The 22649-nt window shown below is 41.0% G+C and overlaps 1 protein-coding gene across 1 annotated transcript; it reads right to left on the bottom strand.

Annotated features, from left to right (window-relative positions):
* Positions 1–1559: 1559 nt before the first annotated feature.
* Positions 1560–22649, bottom strand: LOC124264224. The gene is made up of 13 exons (XM_046698963.1): positions 22456–22649; positions 21010–21091; positions 20375–20550; positions 19498–19647; positions 18825–19011; positions 13125–13240; positions 12070–12191; positions 8309–8469; positions 7981–8181; positions 5683–6489; positions 3750–4020; positions 2670–2760; positions 1560–1731 (listed from the first exon to the last, which is right to left on the bottom strand). The coding sequence occupies exons 1-13, from the start codon at positions 22494–22496 to the stop codon at positions 1686–1688; spliced, it is 2451 nt and encodes an 816-aa protein (XP_046554919.1). The 5' UTR covers positions 22497–22649; the 3' UTR covers positions 1560–1685.

The raw sequence follows: 22649 nt of genomic DNA, 5'->3' as shown, positions 1-22649 counted from the left end.
CTCAAATAGCCGCTTAATCAGAAGTATCTGAAAGTAGGGTATGAAAATCCAAACTATCTCAGGAAACAAATAAAGCTGTCAGCACCTCAAAACCAGACGTAAACATTGTTAGAACGAGAACTGAGAGGGGATGAACCATTTTCCCTGAAGCATTTAAAACAAGCATTGGTCAGGTGGAAGTCAGTGTACTGTGTTTACGTCATCTGTGCATGTACAATTGCCAATGGTATCTGACAAGCACTACGAAACTCGTAGTAGGGCGATATTCAGTCCCATTTATCTTATACTATGCAACAAACCTTCCCGAATTACTTTCCAGCCATCCTCGATAATCTCCAGGGCATACGTTACGATAACTCTCCACTGTACCCTGGATGCATCCACGGCTTGGGGCGATGATTTTATTACCTCCCTTGGCAAGTGGCACTCCCTTACCCACAGTGGCACTCAGACACAGTATACTAACTCCAAGGCAAACAGCAATAGTTTAATCCCCTGAGTGCCAGGTAGGAAGAAGTAACCGAGTCCTCTATATTAATATTATTATAGGATATTTATATAGCGCACATATTCACGCACAAGTGGATGCTCAAGGCGCTAGTATTTTTCCCTCGATCATTGGATGTCAATTTCAACAGCACATCACATTATCAATCTCAACTTCCTGGGGAGTATACAACTCTTGCAGCCACTAGGCGCACCGAGTTATTGTGGCTTTCTCATCCTAACGAGGTACCCATTCACAGCTGAGTGAACTGGGACACATAGTCACGGTACTTTGTCCATGTTCACTGCACATTGCTGTACCCGCAATTAGGTGTTTGCACGTATTCATGTGGCCACCATCTGGTCATATACCAACGGATTCGTGGGTTCTTTTAAGTGCACAGGGTTGTGTACTGTACACTAGGGGTTGTGACAACACTGAGAGTGTCTGCACACAGAGTTGACTCCAAGGTTTTTACACCGGGTCACAGGTGGGCTCGATCCCGACACCTCAACCTCGCTGGATCACTAGCCTGGCGCCTTAGCCAGCTCGCCCACCGCGCCTCTATATAACCTTGTCATCCTGGTCCAGTGTCCCTACCACATATTTTACCATTTTTCTTCAGTGTTTGCCTTGATGTAGCTGGAATTGCACCACATCCTGCTGTCAAGAATATATCAGTGAGTGAGTGAGTGAGTATGGTTTTTCGCCGCTTTTAGCAATATTCCAGCAATATCACGGCAGGGGACACCAGAAATGGGGTTCGCACATTGCACCCATGTGGGGAATCGAACCCGGGTCTTCAGCATGGTGAGCAGACGCTTTAACCATTAGGCTACCCCACCGCCCCCAAGAATATATCAAAACAGGTAGGTGGGTGAGTATAGTTTTACGCCGCTTTTAGCAACATTCCAGCAAATATCACGTCAGGGGGAGACCAGATATGGGCTCCACACATTGTACTCATGTGGGAAATTGAACCCAGGTCTTCGTTTATTTACAAACCAAATGCTTTACTCACTAGACTACTCCACAGCCCCTATCAAAACAGGACTACCAGAGTGATAAAGGCAAGATAATGTTATTCACAGAGTCTACATAAAAGTCCAGCCAATTATACTGGAAAACTGCTGCCTTGACCTGTTGCTGAGACTGGCCGGAGCCTACATGGACGGAATACTGAGACTCATCTCTTGTTTCACCTCTGGGCAAAAGAAGATTGCTGAAGGAGGTCATCAATTTGTCTGAAACAAAAGGAAACTTTCATCATTCAAACATAAGTTTTTGCTTTCATAAAAATATGTTGATTTCACTTTCTGTGAAATTCCACATCGCCAGGTGGATATATTTTTGGCCAGAGACTGCCTAGTACACCTCTGGCACTCTTCAAACAACACGTCGTAGTGGCATACCGGCAGACACATCCTTGTACCTGGCTTTCCTGCTGCTGACCCGTGAAGATCCGGGGTAGAATAGGTCTTCAGCAACCCATTCATGTCATAAATGGCGACTATGCTTGTCATAAAAGGCGACTATCGGGATTGGGTGGTCAGGCTCGCTGACTGGGTTGACACATGTCATCGGTTCCCAATTGCGCAGATCGATGCTCATGCTGTTGATCACTGGATTGTCTGGTCCAGACTCGATTATTTACAGACCGCCGCCATATAGCTGGAATATTGCTGAGTGCGGCGTAAAACTAAACTCACTCACTCACTCACTTTCCTGCTGCTAATTTGTCCATGCTCTTCCCGATGTCTGTCACATTTCCCCTGCTTATGTATCCTGCCTACTTTTAAAGGCAGATGGACGACTAGCAATCTGCTTAGCTGGTCACATTTTGATGAGCTTTACATCTCTAGTGTTTAGTCTGCCAGTGTACACAACACATATTGTCACATCAGTCAACACACATGATCACAGGTTCCCATATAGTGGTATAGTCTGTTTGCAGTGAAAGCGATGCCGATGAATTTCGGCTTTAAATAAAAAGAAAATCAAATTAAGTGGCTTCACACATTGTACCCATGTGGGGATTCGAACCGGGTCTTAGTGTGGCCGAGCCAACGCTTTAACCACTAGACTACCCCATCGCCCCGAGCAGTAAGGATAGTTTAGTTTGAGAAAAGAGGCTACCTGTGTTTGAGCTCTGAGGATACCTGAGTTTATGAATTAACGCTACCTGAGTTTGATCTCGTACTCTGCTCTCTGCTGTCGAAGCATCTGCAGTAGATGGTCATCTGGGAAGTCCCCATCGGACTCATACTCTTCATCTGAAAAAAAACCCAAAATACATTAATTGGAACACTCTTTCTTGAAACAGAATGCCTCAAGACCTCTTCATAATATATTTGACATGATTGTTTAAGCTACAGCACAATAGAATGAGATTCTGTAACTCAGTTCATGAATGCTTAGTTTCTCTTTCGACCACAGCAACATAAGAGGAAGAAGACTGACTGACTGACTGACTGACTGAGTTTGGTTTTACGCCGCTTTTAGCAATATTCCAGCAACATCATGGTGGGGGACACCAGAAAAAGGCTTCACACATTGTACCCATGTGGGGATTCGAACCCGGGTCTTCGTCGTGACGAGCCAACGCTTTAACCATTAGGCTACCACACCGCCCAGAGGAAGAAGTAATTGTTATCCAAAGAGAGTTGTTATCCATAAAATTTGGCATTATAGAACATAAGAGTAATGCCTTGATTGGACATATTCAATGCTATAAATAGACTTCACACCAGTCAATATATAACATGTGATTGTGTCAATAACAGACAGAGTAATGGTAATAAATCCCTAATCTTTATAGCTAGCTTTTAAAATATGTTGTGGTGATATTTGTTCACAGACACATATCTGTTACCTATGATACCTTCTCTGGACCAGATTCTACAAAGTGATTTGGGGCTACGACAGCCAGATTTGAGAAAGTACTGAAAAATGGACTTTCTTCATGGTGTAAGCACAAAGATTTCTTTCTGGAACAAGTGCCAGCGATTTAATTTTGCAAGGACATTGTTTATCATATAGCAGCCATAGGTAGGTATTTCATTTCCAGAGAACCCCCCAACATATCAGAGGATATTGTAATGCAATCATTTGATTAACAGTGACATACTCTGGTTTGGGCACAGATATAAGCAGCCCCTTTCATATTTTTGGAGAGAAATTATTTGAAAAACTTTGAAATTTGGCCCAGGTTGTGCATCCTAAAGTCTGACACATTGCATAAATGGGCATCTCTGAATCTTACTTGTGTCATCTTGACTGGCTGGAACTGGTTCCTTGACCCCTGTCTGACCTTCACCTTGTGTTGTTTGTTTGGTCGGAGCTTCCAAATCAGGCAGGTCAGCCATGGGAGGAACTTCGGACCTGGGTGGGTCAGAGGATGTTGGTGGGGTTTGTGGCCTGTGTTGGGCAGGGGACATGGACGGCGTCTGTAACTGGTCAGGGACAGAGGCCCAGGAGTCTACACTGGACAGCACACAGCTGGATGAACCCTCGAACAGATGCTCCGACACAGTCTGCAAGCAGATATAGAAAACTATACGTCTTATTATTACATCAACTAGTCCTTGATTTTATAGGAAAAAGTCCAGTTTTACCAGTGGGTATTGCTCTACACCAGAGGCCCAGATAAGCTGCGTATCCGGGTAAAATACGCATAGAAAATTTCCAATTACGCATTGAAAAATAATTGTTACGTACCAATTCGCATTCAAAATGTTAGATACGCAAAAAGTTTAAAACAAATGCATTTGGAATATATTTATAAAAATCGCTTGCGTAATGAAAAAGACATCGATTGCTATCAAGTTGTACTGTTAGTATAGGACTAGTGTTGTACTGTCAGTATAGGATGAGTGATTTTTTATGAAATCATTTCCATTATATTTAAGTTGGTTTTGATTAGGTATGACATAAGGCAGAACATACCTGCTTTGTAAACTTACTCAATGACATAATACTTAGGTGAGTAAAATGACTGAAATACGCACATATTTGAAAGCAGTGGGTAAAAGAAAATGAAATACCCACTCAACATTCATAATACCCACTCAAAAAAATACAGAGGGTACAGTACCCACATGAGCTAAATCTTATCTGGAGCTCTGCTACACTCAGCCATACTACAATGATCTTCATTCAAATTATCAAGTCTATGATGATTGCTGCAACAGGTGGTAGGATTGTGTGGTCAGTCGCTTTGAATACATTGATTGTGTCACCATACCCCAGAAACTGTTCCTTAATGCTTAAGTTTGTCAAGTTCCTACTCATCTCACTATCTTGTCAAGGAAGAACAATTTTCTCCACTGACTCGGGTGAGTGAGTGAGTGAGTTTAGTTTTACGCCGAACTCAGCAATATTCCAGCTATATGGCGGCGGTCTGTAAATAATCAAATCTGGACCAGACAATCCAGTGATAAACAGCATGAGCATAGATTTGCGCAATTGGGGACTGATGACATGTGTCAACCAAGTCAGCGAGCCTGACTCCCGATCTCGTTAGTTTCCTCTTACGACGAGCATAGTCGCCTTTTGTGGCAAGCTTGGGTTGCTGAAGACCTATTCTACCCCGGATCTTCACGGGTCTCCACTGACTCGAGTCTTCCTGGATACACATCTGTGACATCATATAATGTCCACAAAAGTTTCAGTTTTTTGCAATCTGGCTATGATCTTACCAAACAAACCTCATAACTCAAATGATGTCTATCCAACAGTAACTGAGTATGGTTTTACACCAGTTTTAGCAATATTCTAGCAATGTCTTGGTTGGGGACACCAGAAATAGGCTTCACTAATTGTATCCATGTGGGAATCGTGACCAGGGCCTAGATTTTCAAAGCTCTCGTAGCACTACGATAGTTGTAAGTGCCATACATTAACATAAACTTACGGCAACCCTAGGGCTAAGTGAGCTTCGAAAATCTAGGCCCAGGTGTTTGTCTTGACAAGCGAACACTTTAACCACTAGATTACCCCACCTCCTAATCTGACAGGAAATGACCATCCTATTTCCACAGAGAGGTTGTCTGCTTCACATTATAAACCACTTGTTTAATTGACATTCAAGAAGTTGGTGAGTCAATAGACCAAGACTGAGACGAAGAACAGACCACTCAACATCGTCTGACAAGGGAAGGATGCAACATTCTCAGTTTTATTGAAGCAAGCCTTACCTGGCCAATAGCTGAGGACACTGACTGTGGTTTTCTAGCAGGGCTGCTAGAGTGGGATGGTCGGGGAAGACCACCTTTAACCATACCAGACACGACTCTCTTCACCTCGGCCGTCCTTCTGGAATCTGTAGAATCATGAACATACCCAGATGGCCCTTCTCTTGTGCTTCTCTCCCCTCTTCTCTCATGCCCATCCCTCTTCTCCAGTTCTCTGTGCTTATGTTGCTTTTGCTGTAAATGTCTTCTTCCCTCAACACTGTAATTACCTCCCTTGTCATTATCACTCAACCTAAGTTGTCTCCCTTTACGCTGTGTCCCTGAACTTGGTTTGTCACTGTCAGATAAGTCTAACACATCCGAAACCTCAATCTTCACCTGTTCTTCATCAGCAGATCCTGCCTCATCATCTTCATCCAGCTCTTCATCATCTTTGGGTTTTGTTCTGCCTGAATCATGTTTGTGTCTAGATCGTTTTTCTTCACTATGCGGCTTCTCGGCTTGTAAGAACTGTTTATATTGAACATTGGTCTGATCTGATGACATTTCTTCAGATTCTGAAATCTCACTGGATTGTTTGTAAAGCTCAGGGTATTTTCTGGAATATTTATCTGCATGAGGGCAAGGCAGGAGATCGCACATTAGATGAAGATGAGGATCTGTTTTCCCCTCGGAATGTTTGTGACGATGTAAGGTAGGGCTTGCAATCTCAGGCTTGCTGGAAGATGGTTTTCGTGGAGGTGTGTGTACCGGTGAGTTTTTAGGCTGGAGGGCTTCTAACGATTTTCTGGTCTGAACTTGTGCATCCACCTGTTGAAATAGAAAATCAGTCCCTTCTGAAGATACAGAGCCATAGATTTTTACATTCTATCAAGGTCTCTTAGCTAAGATAGTTGTAAGTTCCATATATTAACATTAAGTTGGCTGCTTGGCTGCTGACTAGCCCATGTTAGCTGCTAAGAGAGCTTCGAAAATCTAGGCCCTAGACAATTAGAGGTGAGGTGATTAGAGGTGAAGTGATTAGAGGTGAGGTGATTAGAGGTGAGGTGATTAGAGGTGAGGTGATTAGAGGTGAGGTGAGGTGAGAGGTGGTGAGGTGAGGTGTGGTGAGGTGAGGTGAGGTGAGGTGAGGTGAGGTGAGGTGAGGTGAGGTGAGGTGAGGTGAGGTGAGAGTGTGTATAGTGTTAGACCACTGTAAACCATGCCACAGTTAACATGAACAATATACTGACAATTAACCCAAATGTTGAATGTTAGATATCGAACAGACAGAGGTCTTGGGGGTCTCTAATTGCAGATATACATCGATCTCAAAAACGTTCAAAATGAAACCAAAACCCCGGAAATCCATCAAAGGAATCCCCACATTACAGGAAAAAATCTCATTAATCCCTTGATCCAAATACTGATGCATTGTGACTCGCACAAAAACAAGATAGAGTTCTGATTTGAAGGTAATTGTTAAAATTTGATGCCCGAACATTTCTTTTGGTACCTAGAGATCATGATATCACCACTGCTTTTCCAGGCCCTGACTAGACTGTTAATGCTGCTGTACAATGGAATTTGATTTTGATGTAATTTGATTTCTATGTAATTCAGTTTCCCCCTAATTCAAATGAACAGTCACAGATGTAATATCTGCAAGGGAGTCTCAGTCCTCTGTACATGTAAATGTTTCACAGGTCTGGAACAGCTTCTCTCACAGCTCATGAGTGCTGCACGTATTTGTTGATTCTAATCCCTTCATGAACTCCATTCGCTATTCCTTGATCACTAGATCAAGTATAACTTCATTGGGTGGCATTTAGAAGTTGGCATGAGTGAGTGAGTGAGTTTAGTTTTACGCCGCACTCAGCAATATTCCAGCTATATGGCGGCGGTCTGTAAATAATCGAGTCTGGACCAGACAATCCAGTGATCAACAACATGATCATCGATGACATGTGTCAACCAAGTCAGCGAACCTGACCACCCAATCCCATTAGTCGCCTTTTACGACAAGCATAGTCGCCTTTTATGACAAGAATGGGTTGCTGAAGACCTATTCTACCCCGGATCTTCACGGGTCAGTTGGCATGAAGAACAACATATCTATGGATATATTCATTATTATAATGCAAGTGACATTTCGCTGTAGCTTACATCACCTACATTATAATATAGAAGTTGTATATCAATAGGACTTTCCCGTTGTAGATCAAGTACATACATGAATTTACTAAAAAGGAGTGTTTTCAGTTCAGTTTGGGAGTTATCAAAACGTGATTGCAAAATGGAATTTGTCCAAGAGAAGTTCACCTTGTCTGTTGAAGGTGCAGGAGTGAAGTGGACAGAGGAGGAAGCATGGCTGTGGCTGGTCACTCTAGGGGTGATCTCTTGGGGGTCGGTCTCTATCGGGGTGGGCTCCCTCAGGGTGCCTGTAGGTATGGCTGTTGTTGGACCTGGATCAACAACACCGGTCAGACGTCGACGGAAGGCATCAAGCTTACTGTCAATGTCCTGAAACAATGCCAGATGTCTTGTAAAATGATGAATAAACTCTTCCTAGTTTAGCCTTCTCTGAGCATATTCTTTGTTTCATACGTAAGCATTTGCGAGTTACAGCAAATGTGAAATATATGCTGACCTTGTTTGACCCTGTGACCTTGACCTCTAACAAAGGATGACCTTGCTGAGCTGTCTCCATTTTCCGTCTTAGTCTCCACTGGTAGAGAATATCTTCCTCTGGTCTTGAAGGTCGCTGCAGCTTGACGGGAGCAGAACGGACATCAGGTTGACTTATTGGATCTGACAACAGGGAATAATACACAACTGAATAAATAACGCTGAGTGAAACATGACGTATGAGTTTCTGCTTATTGTTTAATGCTGCAATCAGCAATATTCCAGGTTATATAATAATAATAATAATAATAATAATAATAACTAGGATTGCCTCCAGGGCAATACTGACGGTCTTCAGACTTCCTCCCCCGTGGCTACCTTTACTTGTACCGTTTCTTTGGGACGCCAGCTGGACCGTCAATTTTAACTGTCGGAGTTACAGGTGTTTGAAGAGTATTTAAGGGCTAGAAAGCGTTCAAAACCCAGGCAGAACACGTTTTTGACACGAGAGCGGATCGGTGAAATGCAGCCGGGGTCGCGGGGTCATGTACCTTTTAAGTAGTTCCCACAGAAGGTATAGTTCTTACTTTAACTGTCTGTAGCTCCGCTTGTCCTTGGGCCCTCTCACGGTCCAAACGATTAGTGTTCTGGAAACGCCGTTGATCCTAGCTATCTGGCGATACACGTATGTGCAAATACTGCACTTGTGAAGGATAATGCCGATGTAACGCTATGTCTTTGGGCATTGGATGCCGTTCCAACTCAGATTTGACAGCTCCTTGTCATTGTCAATTACATCTGCCGTTGAAATTGACATCGCTCTCCCATATCTGCATCGGACCACGCTTTGCAGTGGTAGTCTCTTTATAGGAGATATATGTTCTCCGCGTGGTAGCCATCTGATAGTGAACAACCTGAGGGAAGTTTATCTGTATTATAAATTGCAACTGTGTGATGTGACTAACAAACTGCCTGCTTTTAAATTTAGTGCTATGACTTTTCTGTTTTTTTAAATGACAACGTAATGAATAGATGTTTTTTAAATAAAACTCATTTTGACTCTGTACTTTACCATGTGCACTAATGCAGACTTGTTCTTATCACTATATGGCTGGCTGGAATAAAGCTTACGTAAAGCCCAACTCAACTCAACCCAACCTTTAAAAAATTACTGTGGTGCGGTTAAAGGCCGGGTTCCAACCTGAGATTAATTTGGCATTGATTCAATGCTGCTGATTAATAAACGGAAAATTCACAAACTGCAGAAGAAACATATACTATAAGAGAGATAACTGGTACATGTTGCAGACTGCTGGAGAGATCACATCCTGGCAATTCCAGAACACTAATTCTTTTGAATGAAGACTTATGAACAACAGAGTTCACGGCCTGTTAAAGAGGAACTATTTCTGTGGGCACTGGAAAACCAGGACACGGGCAGTGGTGCTAGATTTTACAACACTTCCTCCAGCTATCTCACAACTGGAAAAATCTCTAAAATCCTAATGTCCCTCACTGTTTGTGGCGTAATTGTAGGCGTAACTATTGACTTTACATAATGATAATGTGAAGCAAAATTGTTCCACATTTTATTGTCTACAGTTTGGTACCTTCAAAAAGAAAATCCATTGTGTTTTCGCAGAGCTGTGAACCCTATAAAAATGCGTCTGGCCAAAAATTGACCAACTTCCAAGGGCAATAACTCCGACACTATTCAAGATATCGATATGCATTGAACAACCTAAGTAGTCCAGAGTGTGGGCTTTAAAACGATATATAGAACACTATTGTACTATTTGCCGTTCAGGAGCAGAGGATTGTTAAACAGAGGCACCATCAAAAAGGTGCAGGAATTTGCGAAATCGCGAAGGCTGTGTTTGCGTCGTAATGGTGACGTTATTATTGATTTTTTCATAACCATGATGTGAAGCAAAAATGTTTCCCATCCAATTACCTACAGTTTGATACAATGGAAGATGGAATTCATTGATTTTCCGCAGAGTTGTGACCTCTTTCTTAACCCTATAAAAATGCGTCTTAAAAAAATCACTGACTTCCAAGGGCGATAACTCTTAAACTATTCAAGATATCGATATGCATTGAACAACCTAAGTAGTCCAGAGTGTGGGCTTTAAAATGATATATCGAACGCGATTGTACTATATGCCGTTCTGGAGAAGAAGATTTTTAAAGACAGGCACCGTCAAAACGAGGAAATCGGCAAAAATTTCAGCTTTTTCAAAATTGCGGAAAATCTATTCTGCCGCGAAACTTCGGCTATGGTTGGATCCATGGGGAAGGTTGATGCCTACATTGAGTGAAAATTTGGTCCATTTATCTCTAATAGTATTGGAGATATAGACGTTGAAAAAGTTTGAAATATTTTGACATTTTGGGTTCTCTGCCCTTACCGGAAGCCGGAAGTCTGGATTTTTTCGACTATGTATCAATTTCAGCATACAGGCTATCACCTCTGAAAGTTTCATGAAAATCGGCCCAGCGGTTAGGTCAGGAGAGCTGTCACAAAAATTGTACAAATAATAAGAAGAAGAAGAAGAAGAAGAAGAATAATATTCGGATAATAACAGTAGGTCTTCCAGACTTTCGTCTGAAGACCTAATAATCGCTTTGTATAGCCCCTATTTCCAGCTATATGCAGCTGCTCAATGGTGCTTCACACGTTACAGTTCAATCACTAGTTTTGAGTTTTCTCTTAAAAGTTGGGAGAGAGTCACTGTTCCTGATGTCAAGGGGGACCGCGTTCCACAGGGCGGGAGCTGCAACTGAGAAGGAACGATCTCCAGCCTTTGTTGATGTTGATGGAACAACCAGTTTCTCCTTCTGGGCAGAATGTAAGGTTCTAGATGGGTGGTAGACCGATAGCAGGTCCTTTTAATAAGTAGGCGATGATTCAACATAGAGAGCATTGTACGTCAAGACGAGCAACTTGAAACTGACCCGATGTCTAATGAGCAACCAGTGTAAATCTCTGAGAATTGGCGTAATGTGACAATCCCTTTCTGGTGCGGGTGACAACACGAGCAGCCTTGTTCTGAACTCTCTGTAAGTGAGAGATTACGCCAGATCCAAACACTAGAGAGTTACAGTAATCGAGTCTACTTGTTACTTGAGACTGAATCAGAATTTTGCTAGTTTCGTTAACACATATGTTAACACATATGGCAGCAGTCAGTAAATAAATGAGTCAGGACCACACCAGACAATCCAGTGATCTACACAATTGGGAACCAATGACATGTGTCAACTAAGTCAGCGAGCCTGACCACCCGATCCCATTAGTTGCCTCTTACGACAAGCATATGTTCCGAAGACCAATTCTAACTCAGATCTTCACGGTTTCCAAAAGTCAGAACCTTTATCACACTCAGAGAGTTCTTAGATATGCTCGATCCAAAATATTAGTTCGATAGAAACTATGTGGGAGTCTCGTGCAGGTAAGTGGTGTATTTAGCTGACCTTGAAACTGAAGTGTACACATGGCATACCGATTGCACTATGAACATTGTAACTACTGCTACGATTTTACCAAGAGACATCTCTCCTAAAAATAGCATTAAACATCTTATTTCAGGCCCATGGACTCAATTTCACATGGGCTTAAACACACAAAAGATAGGAGAGAAGCTCTGGGATCTGGGAATCCACCTACAGGTTTAGCAACAATAACTCTACAGAACAATTCAACAATAATTACTGAATGCCATGTGCACTTATTAAGATCTGTTACACCACAAGAGATGTAGAGCAGACAGTCTCCCTCACCATGTAATCTTGTGAACAACGGTCGGTATGGTGCCTCGTCAAAGCTGCTGCCTGCAGTGCCGCTTGTTGTTCCCAGGCCATCTGTGCTGACTGCCGGCTCTGAGGAATGGAGGCTACTCCCACTGCAAGACAGCACAGGTTATCACAACACAGAACATAGGTCATTATAACAAAGAACACCATAACACAGGACACAGGTCATCATAACACAGGACACAGGACATCATAACACAGGTTGTCATACCACACGACACAGGTTGTCATAACATACGTCATCATAACACATGACACAGGTCATTATAATGCAGAAGATAGATCATCATAACACAGGCGACAGGTCATCATAACACAGGTCATCATAACAAAGAACACAGGTTGTCATACCACAGGACACAGGTTGTCATACCACAGGACACAGGTTGTCACAACACAGGACATCATAACATGGGTCATCTTAACACAGGACATCATAACGATGAACACAGGTCACCATAACACAGATTGTCACAACACAGGACATCATAACACAGGTCATCTTAACACAGGACATCATAACACGGATTGTCATCACACAAAACAGAGGTCATAATGACACAGGTTGTCATAACAAGACATCATAACACAGGTCATTTTAACACAGGACACAGGTCATCATAACACAGGACACAGGACATCATAACACAGGTTGTCATAACAGAACACAGGTCACCAGACACGACAGAAAAGAGGTTGTCATAACAAAAGCCATCATAACAAACAACACAGGTCATCAGAACACAGGACACAGGTCATCAGAACACAAGTTGTCATAACACTGGTCATCATATACTTTAATACCTCAACATATGCTTTAAGTGCCTTAACATACACCATCAGCACCTTGGCCTATTCTCACCTAGACTCCCTACTGCAATCTTGAAGACAAGCCAATAACTGAATTAATATTTAACAGCATCATGCCATACCAAGACATCTTGAGGCTGTGAACGAGATGCTGACAAACTTCACACAGACCATCCGTCAGATGGATCACAGCTTCCACCTAATGTACTGACCTCTCTTCCAGCAGCCTGGCTGCACGTTCCTGAAGCTTCCGTGTGACGTCATCCAATGCAGGCTCCGACAACCCATGCAAGGTCATCACCCTCCCAGTCTTATCTCTACTGCTTGGCTAAAATGACATGTTTACTCTTTAGAGCTTACATAACAGATCAAATCATGTTCATATCCCAAACAAGCAAACATCTTTGCAAAAACATTCCTCGAAAACTCCACTCATATACAACTGACTGACTGAGTTTGGTTTTACGCCGCTTTTAGCAATATTCCAGCAACATCACAGCGGGGGACACCAGAAATAGGCTTCACACATTGTACCCATGTGGGGATTCGAAACCGGGTCTTCGGTGTGACGAGCCAACGCTTTAACCACTAGGCTACCCAACCGCCCACTCATATAGAGTAGCAGTAAGTGGACGCAGTTTTGTAGTCTATAGTATTTTCCCATTTCATGAATGTACATGTATTCCTCAGTCAGCATAAATTCAACTTATAACAGAAAGACGTATTAAGAAACAATTTCTGATATTTGATGTTTTGGGTTTTTTTAGTTCTTAAACAACACACTCCCTGGCATACTCAGCAATGTTCCAGCTTTAAGGTGGTGGTCGGTAAATAAGTCAGCCAGCCTGAACACCTGTTCCGATTAGACCTGTCTTATGACAAGAATGGGTTGCTGAAGACCAATTCTAACCTGGGTGTTCACGGACACTCTAAGATTTAATATATTCGGTTCAATTTTAATATCCCCAGGTTTACTTCATAAACCTTAAATCTGTTCAGATGTTAATTTTAGATGTCTGGCCAAGTTATTTTTTGTTAAAGTACACTTATCATTGCATATATGTAGGACTAGGATCCATGACAAGCCTCAAATCCGTGGCGGATTTCCAAATCCATGCCAGATTTTCAAATCCGTGACTAGTTGCCATACCTACCCTAATCTGTGGCGGATTTCCTACACATCATCATTAGAACATTTCAGCTCTGTAGAATAGGGGTTTATGGCATTTCATTTATGTGTTTCTAACTTACTGACACCCCTGGGCATAGATTTTCGAAGCTCTGTTAACGCTAAGATCGTCTTTCGTTATTGCTAATATTTTTTCACGACTAATCATAGAACTAAGGGGAGCTTGAAAATTTAGGCCATGCTAATCTTGGAAATCTTTACACTTCCCCATTTCGGATTCAGCGTTTTCAGTTTTGTAATCTCACATATTTTTTCCATATCTTCCCAAAATGTTTCTGCATTGGGATCTTTTGATACGGGTTACTTCTTCTCTGTAGGTGGCTCCGCAGTTACAAAACTATCATTTTCTATGGTTTCCATATTCTTAGCTTTGGAGATTTTCCTAAGATTACTATTGCCACGAACAGCTAGTGTCGAATAACATCGGGAACGGTTAGCGATTATGACATCATCGCGTAATGACGTAATGACGGGATGATGTCATGTAACAATCAAACTATCAAACCTGTCACGGATTAGGAAACCCGCCATAGATTAGAGACCCACCACAGATCTGAGTCCTACACATATCATTAACATCATATGGCAGAACACAAAATGCCAAATTGTGCAATCAGGTAAATGGAACTAATTTGTGCCATCATCCCTTTACATGTGGCTACGACTTTCCAAAAACGAATATCAAAATGTGATCAAAGTGATCAATAATAAACATTTACTTTCTGTTTAGGCAAATTAATATGAATTACTCCAATGTTTTCCTTTATTAAGAAAAGATAAACACTGGTTTGCAGGGAGATAACTCCATCTAGTATAGCCCAGTTACCTCCCCTTGACTCAACCCTGCACTCACCAATTCTCCGACAATGCCTAGTTTGAAAGACACAAATCGTAAAAAAATAAAGACAGTATTTCTGTCACGTGTTGTTGCTGTTTTATTGAAGAAAGTGTCACGAACGAAAATCAGAAATTGTAGCACTCAAGGGGAGCTTGTAAAATTTCCATCACATCTCATACAATACCACCCTACACGATCGTTGTAATCTACGTGACTGTTCTCTATGATGGCTGCATAACACATTGAAGGGAGATATCATTCGCAAAGTTCAGTCGTTAATCCCAAACTTGTGTTTCGTTAAGGAAACAACATTACATGTAACATCCTCTCCACTCAGTGGAGTTTGTTAGCATTATAACAATAAACTTGATTGAGTCCATGCTCTTGAAAACATAACTTTATGTTATACTGTTAAATGCAGTTCTTTACGCAAAAGAAGTCGACGAAAAGAATCGACTTCTGAGAGGTAATATCAAGAACTTTACTGACAATACAACAGCATTTATAAAAGGTAATATTATTGATCAGGTTGTGAATGAATGCCTTTGTAACATAGATTACAGATTCGCACCAAAATCACTTGTTCACATGAATAACATTCAATCTTTCTTTCTCCCTATTCCCTTGTCCGTAATCCCGCACGATCGGCATGAGTCTTGCCCATTCTGTCAGAATTCAACAATGATATATTTGTAATCTACGTTACCAAACTGTAATCTACGTTACCCTACAAACTAATTCATTGGACGTAATAATCTTCCTCATATAGACTGATTTTACAACAACTTACCATATATAAAAGTCATTATTGCTACTTGATTAGCAATAAATATAATATTCATAACAGCTCCCAGAACATGTGATAGGCATTACTTCATTCATTGCAATCTTCGTTACCATACTTTGAGGAGCGAGTACAAAATTGAGGTGAAGCATATGTTGCATTTTTTTAAAGAGATCAAAATATCATACATTTAGGGTCAATATCAATATGTCTAAAAATTTTATGTGATATTAACAGAATTGATACAAGCTTCACGAAATACAACTTTTGTCAATCTTTTGAAATGATGGCTAATGACACCCAAATAAAGTGATCATTTCCAAATGCTTCTAGCGAAGAAATTCTCAACAGTAGAACAATTGTTTTGAAATATTGTGAAACTATATCCCTATAATGAAGTAAATTAACAAGCAATTCTACCTGTTTCACAGGGAATTTCCCAAATAAAGATGAAGTTTCCCTTCCAAATTTGAATTTCGTGAAATGTCACTGAAGTGCTGCGATCATGTGACAGCAACCAGTGGCAACTATTGTAGGTTATCAAATTATTTGCCTGGGTTCTTTGACTATGCTACGAAGCAAAACCTTCTATTTCCAGTAATATTTTGTAAGATTCCATATCAGGTGGTAACGTAGATTTCATAACGTAGATTACTTTCACCGTTTGCAAACTACCATGATCTTGACTGGGAGCTTTTTGCACTCCCTTTTCGGTTTTATTACACTATGAAAACACAAAGCATTCATTCCAATCACTTTTATAGGTAGCTGTTATTCATGTTTCAGTGGGGAGGTGGGGTAGCTCTTATAAAAAGGGCAGTGGGGTAGCCTAGTGGTTAAAGCGTTGGCTCGTCACGCCGAAGACCCGGGTTTGAATCCCCACATATGTACAATGTGTGAAGCCCATTTCTGGTGTTCCCCTCCGTGATGTTGCTGGAATATTGCTAAAAGCGGCGTAAAACTAAATTCAGTCAGTCAGTCAGTCAGTCATGTTTCCGTACAGTAATGGTAACGTAAGTTTCATGCTTAACACAACTATTTTTATAGACGGGTTAGAGATGGTTTTATATGGTACGATGTGTTCCAAGATGACACTCTTTCTACTTATAATATATCCAGTAAAAACTTGCGAGCTTTCAAAACAAATGTTTGTCAATATATATGCATTTTACACTGCACTTTACGTTCAGTAACGTAGATTACCGCTATTGTGGCGACATATTTCGTAGTGTCACATTTGATTTGTTTATTATGATAATCCCTTCATTTTTTCATACCTTTTACATTCATGTCCGTACAACCTATGGGAAGTGATTTTAAATGCCTATGATGGTAACATACTACAGTCATCCCTCGCAATAACGCTCTTCGTGATACCGCGGATTCGGTTAAACCGCGGGGTAATCCATGGCTCCCATAAAAAAGTTGCCCGGTGATCACACATACACGTCATCGAAAATAGCACATCAACAAATCCGCTGTTGAGCTCTGGTTAATCACGTTGTAAACTAGTGAAATTCAGTGCGGATTGCAATTAACAGTGTTTATCGTACATATCCATGTTTTTTCAGATGCTTAAAACATGCAGTTTTTTTTTTTAATAATAATAGATGAACAGCGAAACATCGTAATAACTTTATCATAAGTCTTAAAGACATGTCATCAGCCGAGTACTTACAATGTTTGCTATGATGCAACACACCACGTAATTGCGCGGATAAACACCGCCATCCGAGAATGTATGATGTCAGAAAACACATTTTATTGATTAAATTCAATCCCATTTTCATTCATTAAAACTGTTTACAATAACAACGGAGAACCCGTGAGTGAAATGGCATTACCTCATTCCATACAACGCCCGCTTACCACATTCGTGAGGGTCCGTTTTTCACGCCTACCTCGATAGCACCAATTTCACATTTTTCTCAGCAATCACTTGCAATCAAAACCCTGTCATCCATTGACCCCAAGCCCCGCGTTATTGACTCATTGAAGTCATATTTGACAATTAACTGCCAACATTTTGTTTTTACAATCAAAGTGTCACGTACCGCGGGAAGTCAGCGGTGACTTGTCAAACTGTCTCCTACGTAAAATGTATCCAGCCAGGTAACCCAAAGTGCTTAGCAATGCTAATTACTATGTTAAATATGTTCGTAGAAAACATGCATTATACTTATACGATATATAAGATCTCTGTTAGAATAACTGCTTGACATATAAATTATTCTGATAATGGAATCAAAATTCTTTGATGTTATATTTTCGGATCGTTTTTAACTGAATCACCGGTACATTCGACCAAAACACCGATCTGTGCCCAGCTGATTGCTATTTCCGGCTTAATTGAATAACAGGTAGCATCACAGGAACAACAATTGAATTATCATGTCTTGTGATGTTTGATTGCAAGTTTCATGTACATACATCTATTTTCATTTACAAAGTTTTTTGGTTTTTTTCACCTCCAACAATACGATATAGTTTTGACTGGGTACAATACAAGAAATAGCTGTTTTGTTATGTCCATGGAAAATACGATTTTACTTGGCTTTGTTCCGAGTTATGTAATCATTACTATAACGCGGTGTCTAATAACGCGGGGGGTCATCCATGGACCCAAAGACCTGCGTTCTGGCGAGGGATGACTAATTGTATCCATTTGTTTAAACACTACATCTTTGGCGACGCCAAGAATGAATAAATTGTGACACGTTTTGATTGTTACAAACAAAATAGTGATTTCCAGTTGATTTCAACGAATTATACCATGTTTACTTGGTAGTACTGGATGCGTATTTGACTTTTATTCGTGTTTATTCGTCTGCTAATCAAGTACAAATCAAAACGACAGAAGAAATAGGTAATTGGGCATTCTCTCTGAGAATTGGTGACTGTATTATTCTGGTATTCCGGAATTCCATTTTCACAGATAACTTGGCAGCATTGTCCATTTGTGGCAGATATTTACTATCTCGCAAAATATCACAAGCTGAAGAAATTGTGGAATGGAGAATTTTGTTATCTGGGGCCACTGAATTTGCAGGGACTGATAAACACGATACTATGGTCTCCTTACATTAGTTTTGTCAGTGTTGGACCATCCTTTCTCTCCCCTGATCCGTAAACTGCCTGCTCCTTGGGTGAAGGTCGTCCTTGGGGGTGGAGGTGTCGCTGGGGGTGGGCGGGCTGTGAGCAAGCCACCAGAAATCCGGCTTGCTGGAGACTTTCTGCGACCGCTCAGCCCGGCTCATCGGAACTCCATATCGGAACCGATCAATGTAACTGAACAAAATATATATTATATACATAGTCAGTCAATTAGTTTGAACTAAGGAAAGTCTTTTTTATTAGAGTGAGTTTAGTTTTATGCCGCTTTTAGCAATATTCCAGCAATATCACGGCGGGGGACACCAGAAATGGGCTTCACACATTGTACCCATGTGGGGAATCAAACCCGGGTCTTCGGCATGAAGAGCGAACGCTTTGACCACTAGGCTACCCCACTGCCCTTTTTATAAGAGCTAATCATTGGTATTAGTACATACAACAGAATGGTTACTGAGGGTGGTAATATTAATACCAAAAATAGCAACCTAAATTGGGGTTTACGCCGATTTTAGCAATATTCCAGCAATATCACGACCAGGGACACCAGAAATGGGCTTCACATATTGTAAACATGTGGAGAATGAAACCAAGGTCTTTAGCATGACGAGTGAACACTTTAAATACTAGGCAGCCCTACATATCCAAATAACAAGTCCTCACTTCTGTAGTACAGATCCTCTCTCTGCAGTTGTCTCCCTTGTCTGATTCCTTTCCTCGGCAGACTTTCCAGACTGTCTGTCTGTTCTGTCTAGCGCTGACTTGAGCTGTGAGAGGGAGTCCAGCATGGTACGATGGCCCCCAGACTCGGGACTACGAGAAACATGATAAAACAGTCAAAGAAAGTTCTACAAATATGTTGACAATAATTGTCGAAATTTAAATTTGTCATTTTAAGAAATAATGAATCACTTGATATAAAATCAACTGAAGCTAAGGCCACTAGTCAAAGGCAAGCAAAATTCAGGAGGGGCTCGTGACATTTGTTTGTGGACAGGCAACTCGACCATCACACAGACACTGTTGAATGCAACCAACAGGGCTCAATTTAAACATAGAGAATTTGCACTTGTGCAACCTGAAACTGCAAAATGTAACAATACCACCAATGTGAATCCTTGTTCTTCTCGGAACAACAAAATATAAACATGTGCTGGATCCAAGTTTATATCAATATGGGGGTGCATTCTGCAGTTTTAGGTTGCACCAGTGCACGTTCTAAATGCTTAAATTCAGTTGGTTGGTTGTTTAATGCCACACTCACCAATATCCCAGCTATATGGCAACAGTTTTGTAAATAATAGTGTCTGCACCAGACAATCCAGTGATCAACAACATGAGCATCAATCTATACAATTGGGATACAATGACATGTGTGAACCAAGTCAGCGAGCCTGATCACCCGATCCCGTTAGTCGCCTTTTTACAACAGGCATGGGTTGCTAAAGACCAATCCTAACACTGATCTTCACGGGTGTAGTTCAGGAAAGATGTGGCGCCGTGGTGCCATAGCAGTGTTGCCCGGCTTCCTGATTACTACCTGCTACTGAAGGGACGGTCACTGCTCGGCCAGGATTCATCAAACTGGGATGAGTGGTCACTCCTCTCAGGAGGGGTCTTGACAGATGAGAAGATATTGGTGCCTTTGAGGAACATCTCCTCTGATGGGCTGTGTCGTCTAGCCTTGCTGTCATCGCGAGCTGGGCTCAGGGTAATCTGTACAATTCCATGATCACTGTTACTGTTGGAACCATGAATCTGATACTTGTTACCATCCTAACATAAAATGGGGGACAGATAATACATTGGCCATTTCTTCTTGTCGTCTCTTTTTGGCAAAAATGTATCTAATCGACGAAAATATATGTTTTTGTCTATATATCCGAATGTTAATGAAGTTTCTTCAAATTTCGTAGAATTTCTAGTGCAATCGTATTGGCATAGTTTCAGGCTAAATTTTGTAGCGACCAGGATAAAATCGTAGAGGTTGGCATCTCTGCAGAACCATAACATAACATTAGTAATAACGATAATCATGATAACAGCATGAAATGGGAAATATTCAATAGGGAAACATCAGAGCTGAATATTGGCCCCTGCTCAGTGAAGATAAATCACTGTCAAAATAATTAAATTTATTTTGAGATGATCGTAAGTATGTCACTTTGTGCAAACCTCTTTCTGTTTCTTTCCTAACTTTTTCTGTTTACTTGGATGGTAAAACGCTTTGGGTGAGGGGTCCCGACCAAACGGATCTCTGTAAAAGCAAATGACAAATAAGTTTAGATAAAGTTTTACCAACTTGCGACATCACTCAAAATAAGAAAATAAAAACGAAAATACTGTGTATATATATGTATGTAGGTAGGTAGGTATGTAGGTAGGTAGGTAGGTAGGTATGTGACTGGGTAATTCATTTATAACATTTTGTTTCTTTCTGACATATGCAATAGTATTAGACATGCATGTATTGATAGGCTCCTCAAAACTTTATACATCCCCAGGGCTACAGATAAGGGGCGTACAGGTGCATACGCCTTAAAATCAATTAAGTACGACATAATATAAGATTTCAAGCGTATCGTGTACGCACATAAATACCTTCGTACGTCTAGCATTTAATTTATTTTTCGATTAGCTAAAAAAACACACTGTTCCTATTTATATCCAGTCGGACCTGACATTTTGCGCATCACACAGTCGCTCAGTTATTACTCACGCGTCTTCAAATACAAATACATGGTTGGAAATAGTGATCGATGAATCGTCCAGACAAACCACATCAACTCGCTCACACAAAAACATGTCAGTACTCCTTCAAAATGCTCAGTACACCTCCACTTGCAATATGATGTGTAAGTACACTCACACCCCCAAAAGTTATCTGGAGCCCTGCATCCCAGTGATATAAATGGAACAAGGTTTCAGAGCTAAAAGTAAATACTGTACATACATTGCGAAAACAGCCTTGTGCTAAGGTTGCTAACAGATGCCATCCAACATGATTTGAAACATGCACCATGCATCTTTCACAGATAATTTCATTTGTCAAATTGAAAGACTTTACACAACTTGAGCAAACTCTGCACATATTTGAGTGTGTACTGAACCTATTGAATGAATATATGCTTGTCTTACTGAATGTGTAAGCTGTCATTTTGCATAAATTTGGTAATGCATATGATATAATGATGACTGAATTTAATAAATGCTAAGTATGACATCCATCCTAAACATGCTAAATGTGAGCAGAGTGTGATTAGAATTAACTACCAAGTGTAATAGGTGTACTGTGGGTACCTGGAAATACATTCTTGTAAACAGAAAAGTACTCGTCATTCACCATGTCCATATAGATCTGTCATACATCATTATATGTGCTGAAGGACTCCCATTGGGAGTCCCAACCACTAAGGTTGTTTGCAAACGTTATTTTTGTCATTTACAAAGACTGCGCACTTTTTGGTGTTGCACTCTTTAATACTACTCTTCTTTCTATTCAGGTTGTAAGAAGCCTGGCTGCTGAGACCGATATGAAGATTAAAGCTTATTTTGTCATCACACATTATTACTGGCGAAGCATGCACAGACCTGTCATTCGCACGAAGGAAATATTCTCACCCGAATTTCGTTGATCTGTGCGTTAGTTTTTCCATTCCCATTGCCCCTATTTAATAAAACAGTGTATTCCGTTCTCTACGTCAAACGACGTCATGCTGCCGTTGGCTGATGTGTCCCCATAACCTTATTACAGTAAAGGCATTTTCACTGATTGCAATTTGTTTTCAAGTCCACCGCCATTGATGATCCACAAC

This window comes from Haliotis rubra, unplaced genomic scaffold (genome assembly GCF_003918875.1).
Source record: "Haliotis rubra isolate DU_JTF1 unplaced genomic scaffold, ASM391887v1 Scf914, whole genome shotgun sequence".
Classification (NCBI taxonomy): Eukaryota; Metazoa; Mollusca; class Gastropoda; order Lepetellida; family Haliotidae; genus Haliotis; species Haliotis rubra.
This window is presented reverse-complemented; position numbering and strand designations above follow the sequence as displayed.